The 14,581-nt window shown below is 44.1% G+C and overlaps 1 protein-coding gene across 1 annotated transcript in view; it reads right to left on the bottom strand.

Moving 5' to 3' along the window:
• The window catches only part of BACE2 (beta-secretase 2), an 80,553-nt gene that overhangs the window by 19,497 nt on the left and 46,475 nt on the right, over window positions 1–14,581 (bottom strand). Inside the window, exons 3-5 of the mRNA XM_019476326.2 lie at window positions 7,418–7,634; window positions 4,761–4,889; window positions 3,336–3,470 (exon numbers count right to left, since the gene is read on the bottom strand). Coding sequence (XP_019331871.1) covers window positions 3,336–3,470; window positions 4,761–4,889; window positions 7,418–7,634 — 481 coding nt within the window. The remainder of the gene's footprint in view (window positions 1–3,335; window positions 3,471–4,760; window positions 4,890–7,417; window positions 7,635–14,581) is intronic.

Genomic DNA, 14,581 nt, shown 5'->3' with positions numbered 1-14,581 from the left:
CCAGGGTGAAGTGGGGCGTGGGACGGAGTCATGACTCGTCGGGCAGTGGGGGGGGCAGATCTTGCTGTTGCTTGCACCCCAGGAGGGCATTGGGGGGGGTGGGTGTGCCCCTGGATCTGCACAGGGTGGGGTGGGGCAGGGCAGGGCAGGGCAGGGCAGGGCAGGCTGCAGCTGCGCCAGGCTTTTCTCAGTGGGGGCTGGGCTTGGGGCAGGGGCTACAGAAGGGGATGCAGCTGCCCGAAATTTCACCATAGTCCTGCTCCCAGTGCTGCTGCATGCCTAGTGCAGCCCCAGCTCTTCCCGGTGAATGGACGGACATGGAGCATGGAGCACTGAGCTGGGGCTGTGCCACTCACGTGGTGGCACTGGAAGCAGGGCTACAGCGAAGTGTGGGGTGGCTGCAGCCCCCTCCATAGCCCCTGCCCCTAGCCCAGCCCCTGCTGAGAAAAGCCCAGCGTAGCCCTGGCTTCAGCCCGCAGCTGCAGCCTGCCCCACCCTATGCGGTTCCAGAGGCACACCCACCCCCTCCCGGGGTGCAAGCGGCAGGATTCGCGCCCCCCACACTCGACAAGCCATGGCTCCATCTTGTGCCCCGCCTCACTCCGGCTTTGATCTGCCCCCATCATGGCCCTTCCCTTCCCACTCCCCGTCTACCACAACAGACTTACCAGCTGCACGCAGCTGTAACAGAAATTGGATTGGTACAGAGCAATATGCCTTCTGAAAAATTGGCTAGCAGTATCAGCTCCCAAATCTCTATCGGTGCACCCCTAGTAAGTGGTGCTACCCCCATAGGCACACAGGTGTGAGTGTGGGGGTATGGGTGGGTTCAGTGTTTGTGAGGTGTCTGATTGTGTGGGGGAGGGTGTGGTTGTGGAGTTTGTGGGGGAGGGTTTGTGGGTATGGTGGGGTGCGTGCATAATCCTGAATTGGTCAGCATCTGCTCCCACCCTGCAACAGGGTACGTTTCTCTTTACTATAAAAAAAATCTTCAAACAGTAGATGAACAAACTTTAAAAGACATGTCTTTTCACAATACGTTTTGATGACCACAGCCACTCATAAAACAATCACCTATCACTGCCATGTTTTAAATTACCTTTTCTATAATGTCAGCCAACAAGAGTAGAATGAACTTGACAGTTATGTGTTTAAGGCACAATAAAAATAAAGGAAACTATAGAAGCTTGTTAGGGAAGGAAGCGAGGGACCAAGCTGCACCAGACCAGTGGCAGCAACACAACTGGAAAGCTTTAGCTTTAAATTATTATCAGTTGCAAGGAATGCAGTAGCATAACTGGAGGGTGTGGGGAGACTGAGGCAGAAGCTCAGGTGCTGCTGTATGTGCATATGTGCCTGCATGTCCAGAAAAATAGCTGCCACTGAAGCTGGGGGCTGGCCAAACCACCACAGCCAGCAGTGCTGCAGCTGCTACTGCCCTGTGCACTGTTGCTGCCCAGGGTGCAAATCTGCTCCATTTCACCTCTGATGGAACATAAGCTTGTTAGAACAAGAGTGACTGAGGGTTAAGCTAAGTTTCTTTTGGTAGGCCTGGATCTTGCAAGTTGCTGAGCACCACTAAAAGAAAGGCAGAGAGCCTATCACCCACCCAATCCATTCACCATGCTCAGCTTATGCCATCTCTGGCCTGAGCCAGGGGGCACTGCAGGAATGTATGGCATGTTTGCTCTATACACACTCAATTCTGAAACAGATGTATCAGGGCATGCTGTCTCAGTTGTGCTTAATGATGTGTGCCCAATGCCATGCTTCAGGCATTTTGGGGTGCAATACACAGGGAGCAGGCCGGCTATCCTGTTCTTCACTATGGTACTCCCTAGGATTAAGGTGACCATATGGGACAATGCAAAATCCAGGACACTTACCTCTTAAGTTAGCAGTGCTACTGCACAAAGAGGTGGTGGGGGCAGGGTGGCAAAGTACAGCTCTGGTATTACTAGTCAGGCAGCCAAAGGAATCAATAGCCCATTAATGACCCACTGTTCTTCACAAGTGTTAACAATTGTTTTCCCTTTTAATGGTCATGCCACTAGTCAAGCTAACCTATTTTAGGGCAACTTTGCTGTCTGCTAGGGTTTCCTATTCCATAGCTCATGCTGCTTCGCTTCCCTGCTCCACGCCCCTGCTCATTTTAATTTTCACCAGCTGGCTGGGACCAGCCTCTGAAATCCGAGACTGTCTCAGCCAAACTGGGATGTATAGTTACCCTACCTAGGATGTCCCACAGATGCTGCAGACGGTAAAAAAAAATACTTCTGCAGAGCGGAGGAAAAATGATCAGAGGTTAAGGCCACAGCACACATTACACATCAGCAAACACAGCAGCCATTTAAAAAAAAAAAAGAACTATTTTAAATTGCTCTTTCTTGCCAGTACTGGGTGGTGGGCTCTCTCAAGAAATATGTTTGGAAATAACACAGCATACATGTTATCCACTGACAAAAACGCATGTGAATGTGAAAACTGAGACACCATGACCATGCAGAACCTTAATCGCTCAATGCTTTGTACTCCGTGTACAGTATACTTTTAGTGTTTCATAATTACCCTTCTATTCTTATTTTTACTGATTAATACTTAACAGTTTCCCCATGCGCAACAGCTGTACAGACAGCTCAGTGTTTCTCTTTTTCCCAACCCACAGCTAGCAGGTTCAAGAACATAACTGCACTATGATCTAGACAATTTCCCAGTATTTAAAGAAAGGAGAGAATTATTTCCAGAGAGGAAAGAAATAATCTTTTGTGAATAACTTTTCCAAAACAAAAGCTCCCGTTCTAACAACCAAGTGAGCACTAATCACATAATTCATCCCCTGAAAATAATAATTATGTATCTGCAAATTAAAAAAAGATAATCTAGCTAGCTAACCATATAATTACCTTTCCCTTCCCCTGTAGGTCTTAGGCTCATCTTTAACTAGCAGTCTCTATCACAGTAGGAAAGATGTCTTCTGCAGGGTGATTAACACACCAGGGCCATTATACAATGGACAGGGAGAAAAAAAAACAAGCCAGTAGTGACAAAAATTACAGAAGTGATAAGCTTTGCTGATAAAACTAGAATGGTTATTTTTTTTATTTGGAGAAAAGCATGCAGCAAAACTCTAACACAACTAGCCATTTTCAGAGTAGTATTTTAAACTATTTCCTTTTTAGCACGGTTTTCAATGTATTGTTTAATTTGTTTTCAAACTCAGTTAAACAAGTTTCTTGTAAAGAGGACTAGCATACATCTAAACTCCAGCATTTTGATTGACTAATGCAATGTCTCCTCCTCCCCTGTAGACACACAATTATTTTAACTGCAAATACCTCTCTGCAGTCCAGGTCAAGGTTCTGGCCTTCAACCTCCAGTTTGAGAATTTCAACCTGGTAATACCATTCTTCCTTAATAGGCGTGTACCAAATATCACCCTTGTACAGACTTGGTTCAATTCCACCCATCACCTAGAAAAAGGGAGGGAGAGAGAGAAAAAGGGAGAGTTACAAACTTTAAATCTCTTAAAACATAGGTTTGTTTTTTTCCCTAAAAATACAGAAAGCAAAACATTTACAAACAGTTTATACAGGTAATGCATTTTTAATTTAGCTCCATCTGTACAGATTCTGCTGATAACAGAAATGTTGCATTAATCTACAAAGGCCATATTTTGTTAATATTTAAAAGATCGAGATGCCAAAGCACGCTTGCTTCAGTAATAGTAACATTCCTGTTTCAGGTTTGATTCAAGGATGTCCTAAGCACCCATGCCACCTGTGACTTTAAATCAATTTTGTTATTGGCATTCCCTTCCCCAATTAAAATTAGAATGGTCTGGTAGAACCAACACTGAACCCAAGCAATGCACATAAATGGGAAAGAGAAGCAAGCCTTCATATTAAAGATTCACTTAGCAAGTTCACCCAAGATTAATATAGCCTAAAAACAATTCCATTTTGGGTGCATAAGAAATATGATAACATCAGTGCTGTCAATTTTAGCTCCCGGTAGCATTTATATTCATTGCAACTATATTAGACCTTCCCACCTCTAAATTTATTTTTGTTGTATCCATTCTCAATTAGAATTTTTTTCCTTAGGAAATTAAGATTTAAAAAGGTAAGATGAATGAATCTGGAATACTTAGACCAGAATAATTCCAGTGTAAACAAAACTTTAGGTCCAGTTCTTGGTCCTGCTGAAACTGGAGGCAAGACTCCTTCAGATTACAATGGGATCAGAATTTGGTATTTATCATAGGTTAAATAAGTGGCTATTGCCTTCTCCTTAGCCAATATTAACCATGGAAAAATTCTGAAAGCAGCAAAGTTGGCAGAATCTGGAACTTACATCCAGTATTATCTGATCACAAATGTTCCTATTAATTTGACCCAGATCTGCATTGAATGGAACCTTATGTCATGAACACCAGAGAGGCAGCATAATCAAACTGTAACACATTATGTAAAAAGCAGCACCACCACATACTTGATTGTGTGTTTTTTTTAAATAAAAATAAAAAAAATCTTTAAAATAAAGAATATTGTTAAAAAAATTGCTTAAGTATATTTCAGTACAAATGAAAAATGGCTGGAAAGAATAAAGAGGCACTTTAAAAATATTTAAAATTAGTTAGATGGGCAGAATTAAAATAGACTTCACATGTTTAATAGTTAATTTTGGAAAGACTAGGGCAGTAATGGAAAGGGAGTGAGAGATTAAGGAGTATTTTCCCTTTCAGACTGACAGATACCCACAAGACTACCTCCGTTGGTACCACTTCCAGAAACAGGCAATCCAGCTCCACACATCTGCAGGGAGAAAATGTTGGGGATCTCTGCCACCCTCACAAGGGAATCAAAGAACGTCTCCACAGACTTTGAAGGCTAGAGTATGTTGGGGAAAGAAAAAAAAAAAGTGAGGAGGTATTCACATACAAGGATCAGTTTTACAGAAACAAGGATGGCTAAAATGAATTTGCTAGCTAGTGGGTGCGTCTACATGAAACACTACTGTGCAGTTGTTACTGTGCAGTAACACTGGTGGATTACCACATAGATCCAGAAAAAAAAAAAAGATCCACCCCTCTCACCCCAAACAATAAAGCCTGCAAGCTTCACTGCTACAAGCCTGGTTTCTGTGGAAGTTTTAGGCATGGATTTCTTTGTGGGATACTGAAAGATTCAAGATGGCATTTTCCCTGCCATCTGTCCAATACTAAATGGCAGCATTTTAGACCTGAACGATCAGGCATTTTGGATTATAAATGTAATTTATATGTAACAATTTTGTAGTGCATATCTCACCCTTCTTTTTGTGCCGGGATGGGATATCAAAATGCACTTAAATCTGATTCATTATTGGCAAACAACCGGTTTGCCAATAGAGGCTAGATGCATTTGCCCCCACACTAGCCTTTGTTCTGGTTGTAAAAGCATCACAATTTTGTGATATAGGCTGAACAGGCTTTTTATCGAGATGTTTCAACTTTGCATTTCATGACATGTCGATATTTGCTTGGCACACAGAATAAAAGGGCTTTACCTTGGGAGGTGCTCAGCGTCCGGAGAATCTTACAGAAGTGAGACATTGATAAGGAGAGGCAATGAATTGCCTTGAACATGCTATTTGCCTAATCCAAAATTTGAAAAATAGCTCTTTCCCTCCTTCTCCTAAACTGACAGTACATGACAGCAGACAGGCTGAAGCTGACACAGCCTTTGTACAATTTGGATTAAAGCATTCTAGTTCTAGACAAAGAATAAAATTGTTCATTGTAGGTTGATAAGTTTGAGTCCTTGGATTTGTCAGGGAATCATTATGACAGGAGAATTAAGGTAAATGTGAGAGTTCTAACTGAATTTTCACACCAGGATTATTGTTGTATATTCACTTTACCTGTAAATTTCTTGGCTCTGTAACAGTAGGGATGAGGACAGGTTATAAACATTTGACAGTGACAGCATTTTTGTAAAGGATGTTACCTAGTATGAGCTCTCAGTTTCAACTTCACTTGATGAACACAAGCCTCATCTACACGCGCTATTAATCTAATATAGGCTTAATGCACAGTAAAATACTGTGCCGTAAGCCTTCCTTGGAAGTCCGCCTATATGTGTACCCTGTTGGGAGCAAATGTGCTCCCAACGGGAACAGCCCAGTACAGGGCTGCTCCTGCCCTGCTCTGTCCTTTGTAGCAGACAGGGGGAGCTCCAGGCTCCCCTGGGGTGCTAGCTCAGGGGCCAGCAGGGGGTACAGGGGCCAGTCCCAATGTGATTGGGGCCAGGAGAGCTCTGCCGGCTGCAGTGGCAGCTGTCTCCTGTCCCTGTGCACGCTGGGATGGGGCCTGATGTACACAGGGCTGGGAGACAGCTGCTGCTGCAGTTGGCAGAGATCTCTTGGCACCATGCATGTGGGGATACATAGCTGCAAGTGAGCTCCATGACCAGCAGGGCTTCCCTGCCCAACAAGGGGCTCACTGGGAGCCACCCCATGAATATGACAGGTCCCGGCTAGTCCCCTGCTGGGTGGGGACTGGCTCACCGGCAGGTGCCCCACAAGCAGGACAGGTGCTAGCAAGCCCCCCAGCTAAGCTAGGAAGCAGAGAGTTCTCTAGTCCCAGTGCTGCTCAGCTTCTGGCTCCTGTGGGGAGCCAGAAGTCCGGCAGTGCTGGGATGGGGGCAGGGCTGAGGGGGAGCAGGCAGAGAGCAACCCCATCCTAACACTGATTGGCTTCCAGCTCCTTGGGGGGAGCCAGCTGCTGAGCAGCACCAGGACCAGGGACAGAGAGTTCCCCTGTCCCTTGTGGCCGACCAGGAGCAAATTTGTTCCTAGTCAGCATTTACGTGAGTGGTACTCCACAGTAACTACTGTGCAGTTAACCTAGTACCTGTATTTTTTACAGACACTGGCTAACTGCGCAGTAGACTAATCTACTGTGCAGTAAATGGCACACACATGTAGATGGCAACATTTTACTGTGCAGTAGATTAGTCTACTGCGCAGTAAAGCATCTTGTGTAGACACGCCCACAGGGCTTTACTTAATAAGCGTATCAACTACTAGCAAGTCTCATGATCTTACATGTATTAGGAGGCTTGAACACAGCCAGGTGCTGCTGCAGGATCATTCAAAACCAACTTCCTCCATTACTCACAAGCTCTGGAGGAAGCTAGTTCATTCTAGAGGAGCTATAATTGGATCATCCACCATCAGAAAAATTTAAATTTTCACATGGAGCTTTGAAGGGAGCAACCAACTTAGCCCTGTTGAGCTCTGTTGGACCTATTTGAAAAGCCTATTAGGGAGGTATACAGAATTGATAAAGGTTGACAGGCTGTGACTGAAGCCATTAGAAAGCATTTGCCTTTTTCATCTAATATTTAGATTTGTTCCAAGTCATAAGAAGACTTACCTTAGCTAAGACATCATAGGCAAGTCCAAGAATTCCATGCCATTTCACTCCTGGTAGAAAGAAATTTTCTGATTCAAGAATGGTAGCAATGTTGATAAGATAAGAGCCATTGATTCCCTTTGGAATAGTAACAAAATCTTTGCCAAGCACTCCTGTCCAGCTTCCTTGAGTATACTTAACAGTGACATCGATGCCTTGAGATGTGTATGTACTTGACCTATAAAAGGAAAGATTGTATTAATGCCCGGCTCATTAAAATGTGGCTTTTGCCAAGGAAGTCACATGTACTTTAAAATAAGAGGGACAGGACAGACAGACAGACAGACAGACAGACAGTGCATGCACATCTGAGACAGCACATAAGGAAGAAAACCCCTGTGACCCCATAGCTTGGTTCTGAAAACTATTCAATAACTAAACTCACCAGGGCATGAGACTTTTTAAAATCTGTGATTATATGATCATTCAGCATAGCAGGAGCCCAGTTCTGATCAGCTTGCTATTACAATAAAAATAAAAACTTTCACTGTAAATTGAGTGTATTAAGCTATTAAAAAGTAACCAAAAAAGCTCTGTAGTGAGATGTAAAAACTGAAGTGCCTAGCTACCTGAGGAGGTCTAGACACACTTCATTAACATGATTAAAATTCCATTTTGGGTTAACTGGAATGTTGTTCCTAGTTGCATAGAAATGAAACACACATTACATGCATTACAAACAATCAGAACTGCATAATAAAAGGAAGCAGGCAGATTTAACAGCAAGGTATCAGTAATGGGTGGAGGGAAGAGAAAGAAGAAAAACATTTTGTAGATTGGGGACAATAGTACAGGAATGAAGAGCTGTGATAAGCCAAGGGGGTAAAGAGAAAAAGCAGAGTAAAACAATTTATGAAAGAAGAGGCAAACCCATGCCTGGCTTTGTTGACAAGGACATGGGGGCAGGGGTGGTGAGGTGGGAAAATATTTTTAATTGAATTTCAGTGAGAGTTTGGAGATTAATAGGTATGCCAAAGCAAGATTTGTATGGTCTGACTTTCTTCAGAAAGACTGGGTGCAGCTTTCTGAACATTAAGGGCTTAGCAACCAATAGTTCTCAACCATTTTTAGAATCAAGGCACCCCTCCAAAAATATCAGCTCCTGGCTTTCACTTATTTTTCTGTAGTCAGGAAACAATAGAACAATTCTTCTATTGCAAAGAACTCAGAAAGACTGCAACAGGTCAGAATGTTTCTGACAGTAGATTCCTATTTGAAATCTCTAGTTTTATTTTGTGAATCATATGTAGTTGTTTGCATACCTAACAGTTGGTCAGCAGCTGGTGGCACCCTGAAAAAGATCTCATGGCACCCCAGGGTGCCATGGCACTCTGGTTAAGAATCAAAGGCTTTAAAGGCTACACCATTAGCCTATGGACAGAAATTACACATAAACTGGTATAAGTGATTGGAAACCAGCTCAGATCTGTAACACAATGGAAGTTCAGTGTGCACAAACTACTTTCAAAATGGCTGAAACCAGTATTGGGCTTCAGTTTATTGAACTTCTGTCTCAGTTCTCCAGATTCAAGTTAACTCACAGTCCTCCAATATCCTAGGATGCTTTGCACCTCCTCTGCAATTCCTCCAATCTCAGGGAGATGTACTCTAGTACCCACTAGCTTCTGGCTTGAGCCACTGTGGGCACGTAGCTGTATTTCAAGAATCAAAAGCGAGTGTCTGTTCACTTGTTTATTGGTTCAATCTATGCAGCTTAGACTTCAACCAGTGAAGATTGAATTGGTTCAGCCTCGGGCTTTCTGACTGTCTGCACTTAGTCTTAAAGTCTATGGGAGTTCTGCCATTGACTTCAGTGAGAGCAAAATCAGAGCCAAGGATGTTGAGTAGATGAACAAGGACAGAAAAAAGGTGTCAGAAGATCACATTTGCAGTATCTGTCTCGCTTTCAGCCAACGCATGCCAACATCTATTCTTTAAAAGCTAAACATTTAAATCATATTTAGAAGATGGGTCAGGGGAAAGGAGGGAGAAGAAAAAGGATTAGAAAAAACACGAGGGGTATTTTTTGTTCTTGTTTTTTACTTTGAAGGTCCTTTTTTAATACTGGTCACAACCATCACTTAAGCTCTAAAACAATTATTTTTTTTCAGTAGATGAGGTCAATGAAACTTGACTTTTTTTTAACCAGTCATCTTTGGTCCTATTATTTGGCATTTTAATTTTTAAGTGACAAATGACAGAGCTAAGTTTATTTCAAAACATCTTTAAAAAGGCTGCTAATTCTATAGTAAAAATCAACAAAGAAAATTTAAAATCTGTGATTTTAAGATTATTTCACAGTACTGACTTTTACACATACGATGTATACGTGTAGTTTAAATACAATGATGTACGCACATTAAAGCCAAGTCTGAGTTCTGTTGAACTCCTGCCTTTAGGCCTGCAGGCATATTTAAATTTAGGTATGGTATAGCACAGACCACTTATATACACACAGTGGATAAATGCAGAATCTGCTTAGCCATATAACAATGCCAAGCTCAATCTATTGCCTACTGCTCCTATTTAAGCAACTCTTACTTCTAGGCTTTGATCTAAAATCCTGTAAGTTAAAAATCCCAAACCAGGCAGACCTTCCCTGGAGTTGATAAAAATGCAATGCTTTCTGAGATTTGCAGGGATGTTGGTGAAGAATAAGGCCAAGCCCTGACCACAGTTTCCTCCCTCAAGATGAGTGATACTGCAAGGTCAAAGTGAAGTTGGACAGTTTACCTCACATTCCTTTAAAAAGCTGTCCAACATGCAAGGACAGATACTTCTAGCTTCATAACCCAATACCATTTTTTTGAAAAAATTGGAGGGGGGAGGGGAACAAAAATGATTAATCTGATGACACTGTAAAAGCAACATGGCTGTTAATATTTTCAACATGTAGAGTCCAGACCCCATCACCCTTTCTTCCAAAAGGTAAGAGAAGACTGGTCACCTCCCATGCCTCCTTTCTTGTTACATTACTTTTTTGTTTACAGGACTCTCTGTTGCCCAAAACAGCAAGTCAAAGAACCAAACATATCAGCTCAGAAGCAGTAAATGTGCTATATGGAAAACAGCATAAATCTCCCAGATAGCATAGATGGCTCCCAGTTCTTCTCTGCATAACCATAGCAGCACCCACAATGGGAACAAAGAGAAAGGAAATGCAAGATAGTGTGTCACAGCGTGGAGGGAGAAAACATATGAATCTGTGTCAGAAAGACAAGAAAAGAAACAAAAGGAGAACAAAACTTCATCATCACTTCCCAAATTCTGGAGGTGTGACTGGGTTCCACTTCAAGTAGGCAGTGAGATGGATCTTGCATATACATGAATTTAAATGTGAATTACAAGCTTGAAATGATCGCACAGGATTGGGGAGAAGAGCCTCCCAATATAAAGGTTTAGGGAGAAAGAAAAACCCTGAGAACCAATCTAAGACCTGCAGCTCTACAAGGCACAGAAGCAAGCTATTTTTAATTAAAAGATCATGATTTTAAAGCCATTCTCACTTCTTGTCTGGGGAGAGGAGTAAATTGAAATTACAGATATGATTTCATAAGCATGTGGTCTTTATTTTATATGTTATTTTACAAATGAAGCACTGGACTCGGATTCAGGAGGTCATAGGTCCATTCCTGGCTGATGTCAGTCTGCAGTGAGGAACCTGAAGTGAGTCACTTAGAATCACAGAAAATGAGTGTTGGAAGGGGCCTCAGGAGGTCATCAAGTCCAATCCCCTGCTCAAAACAGGACCATCCCCAACTAGATCGTTTCAACAAGGGCTTTGTCAAGCTGGGCCCTAAAAACCTCTAAGGATGGAGAGTCCCTCACCTCTCTAGGTAAACCATTCCAGTGCTTCACCACCCTCTTAGTGAGAAAGTTTTTCCTAATTTCTAATCTAAACCCCGCTTGCTGCAACTTGAGACAATTGCCCCTTGTTCTGTCATCTGCCACCACTGAGAACAATCTAGCTCCATCCTCTTTGGAACCCCCTTCAGGTAGTTTATGGTTGTTATCAAATCCCCTCAGTCTTCTGTACCTCATTTTCCCTATATGTCAAGTGGAGATAAATATCCAGGCTTCCTTTGTAAAGTGTTGGAAAGGTGAAGAGTGCTGTTTAAAAGTAAGGTATTGTTCTTCACCCAAAAAGTGCTAATCTGTGTCACTTCCAAAATATGAAAACTCTTAATACAAGACCCTGGTGGCAGCGACATTATGCTACAGAACACATATCAATTTCTGATGCTTGTTCTAGGCTGCGTGACCTGAATCAAAGTAGTTTCCATTTGACTTCTCCAAGAGAGCAAAAAGCTCTTTAAAAGCCAAATCAGCTAACACATGGCTCTAATGCATGGCATGAGTGTTTAAACAAGAATCCCAAACAGATCACAGAGCAATATGGAAAAAGGTTCCATCTCCCCGAGAGATAGGAAGCAGCACATGAGAACTACAGGGGTAAGGAAAGGACCCTACAAGTACAGACTATGGAAGGCTGCATGGCCATTATTAGTTTACCCCTCCTCCAAGGAGGAAAATGAGGCAAGTGACCCAATTATTTCACAAAAACATAAGAAGTCACCTATTGGGTTGCTGTAGCCCAGTAACCTGTCTCCAACAGTGACAGAAGCGGATGCTTAGAGGGAGAACATTCCTAGAATGATCTATCCCCTAACCCAGGCATGGGGAACCTCCGGGCTGCCACTTGGCTGTGGACTCCATTTCCCAGCTGCCCCTGCCCACATGGCTTGTGCCAATCTCTATGAAGACCTCAGCTGTGCCAGCAGCACAGTGCAGGGGGCTGCTCCAGAGCTGCCAGGAACGTGGGATGAGGACAGCTTGCTCCGGAGCCATGATCTGTAGCCTGCATGCTCCAGGCAGGGGCACGCATACAGGAGATCGTGGCTCTGCCCCAGCTCCAGACAGGCTGTCACTGCTGCAAGGAGCTGGGGCAGAGTCACAATCCCCTGCATGCATGCTCCTGCCTGGAGCATGCAGGCTACGTAACAGGGCTCTGCCCTGGCTCTGGAGCAAGCTGCCCCACTGCAAGATCCCAGTGGTTCCTGGGCAGCCCCCTGCGCTCCTCTGCCATGTGCACTGCCAATGTGGCTGAGGCTGGGGTCTCCATGGAGAATGGCACAAGCCATGCAGGTAGGGGTGGCTGGGAAATGGAGTCCCCAGCCAACTGGATCTGGCCCGCGGGCGGGACGTTCCCCATCCCTGCCCTACCCACTACCCTCTCCAGCATTCACCATTATTGTTTTAGACATGCCAGAGGAGTTCCTGCCTGCAGGGAGGGGTAGGCATAGATGGGTGTGGGCTGTGCACCATTAGGCTGGGCTGGGCTGGCCGGCTCCGTGCCTCCAGGTGGGGCTCTGAGCACTCCAGCTTGAAGCCCCATGTGGAGGCACAGAGCCCATCTGGCCCAATGGTGCGTCGCTCCTGGTTAGCACACCATCGAGTCAGGCTGGGCAGGCTGTGTACCTCCACATGGGGCTTCTAGCACTCTAGTGAGGAACTACACGTGGAAACATGAAGTCACATGCCATCGGGCTGGGCTGGCCCCATGCCTTGCTTCCAAGTGCAGTCCCTGGGACTCAGCTGGAGCCACGCACCACCGGGGCTCTGCCTGCTGCAGCCATGAGTGCCCTGAGGTTCAACACCTGCTACTGCTCAGCTGCCAGTTGTGGGGGCTGTGCACCAAGGGAGAAAAAACATGCGGTGGGGGGCCCATGCACACCCACAAGCTTTCCACCCACCCACAAACCCTACACACTCCCATATTCACACCCACTACAAACACCATACCCTCCCACACCTATCCACAAACCCCACATACTCCCATACCCACAACCCCCTACCCCTCTTCACAACCCCCTCACATCCACACTCCCCACACCTTTACAACCCCCCACTCCTCCCATAAATCCCACCCCAAACCTACAAAATACCTGCATATATTTCTAAAGAAGTTTCAAACAGAGTTGTATTTAGTGTTATTTGTAAAAAAAAAATAAATAAAAAATTAAACTAATTAATTTTGCATAATTTTGAATTTCTTTGCACATAATTCCCCAGGGTGTACCTAGTTCTAGGATCTGGGTCTTGGTGAACAACAGTTCCCTGTTCACCTGGTCCATAAACTTCATAATTTGTTAGACCTCGAGCATATCCTCGCCTCAGCCTTCTCCCTTCCAAACCTGAAGATACCTAGCTTTTTTGGTCTCTTCTGGTATTTTTCATTTGACAGATGCAAAAGAGCAAAAACCTCTTTAAAAGCCAATCCAACTAACACAATGTTCTAATGCATGTCCTGTGTGTTTAAATAAGAGTCCTAAACAGATCACAATTAGAGAAATGTGGAAATCTCTCCCTGAGAGACTGGAGAACTGCTCCATACTCCTAATCAATTTTGGTTGCCCTTCTCTGTACCTTTTCTAATTCTACTACATCCTTTTTGAGATGTGGAGACCAGAACTACACACAATATTCAATGAGTGGGTGTGCATCATGGATCTGTATAATGGCACAATGGTGTTTTCTAGTTCCTTCCTAGTGCCCAACGTTTAATTGCCTTTTTTGGTCACTGCTGTACATTAAGCTGATGTTTTTGGAGAACTCTGTTTAATGATTCCAAGGTCTCTTTCCTGAGTTGCAACAGGTAGCTCAGAATCCAGCATTATGTATGTGCAGCTGCGCTTATTTTTCCCAGGTGCATTATCTTAAACTTGTTGACACTGAAGTTCATCTGCCATATATTTTGCCCACTCAGCCTGGCAATATCTTTCTGCAGCTCCTCCCTATCAGCTTGGGACTTGACTACCTGGAATAATTCAGTATCATCTGCAAATCTGGAGATTTCACTGTGCACCCCCATTTCCAGGCCACTGGGCCCAGCACAGATGCCTACGGGATTCCATTTTTGATGGAATCCACCCTTAGCCCTCCACCTTTAGTGACCATTCAGCCCTACCCTTTGATTCCTATCTTTCAACCAGCTCTCAGTCCATGAAAGCACCTTCCCTTCAGTCCTGTGCAAACATGGTCTTTTTTAAAGTCTTTGGTGAGGGACCTTGTTGAAAGCTTTACGTCAACTGGATCCCCCTTGTCCGTGTGCTTCTTAACACCCTC

This window comes from Alligator mississippiensis, chromosome 1 (assembly GCF_030867095.1).
Source record: "Alligator mississippiensis isolate rAllMis1 chromosome 1, rAllMis1, whole genome shotgun sequence".
NCBI classification, from domain to species: domain Eukaryota; kingdom Metazoa; phylum Chordata; order Crocodylia; family Alligatoridae; genus Alligator; species Alligator mississippiensis.
Note: the sequence above shows the minus strand (reverse complement) of the source record. Positions and strands in the feature narration are given on the sequence as shown.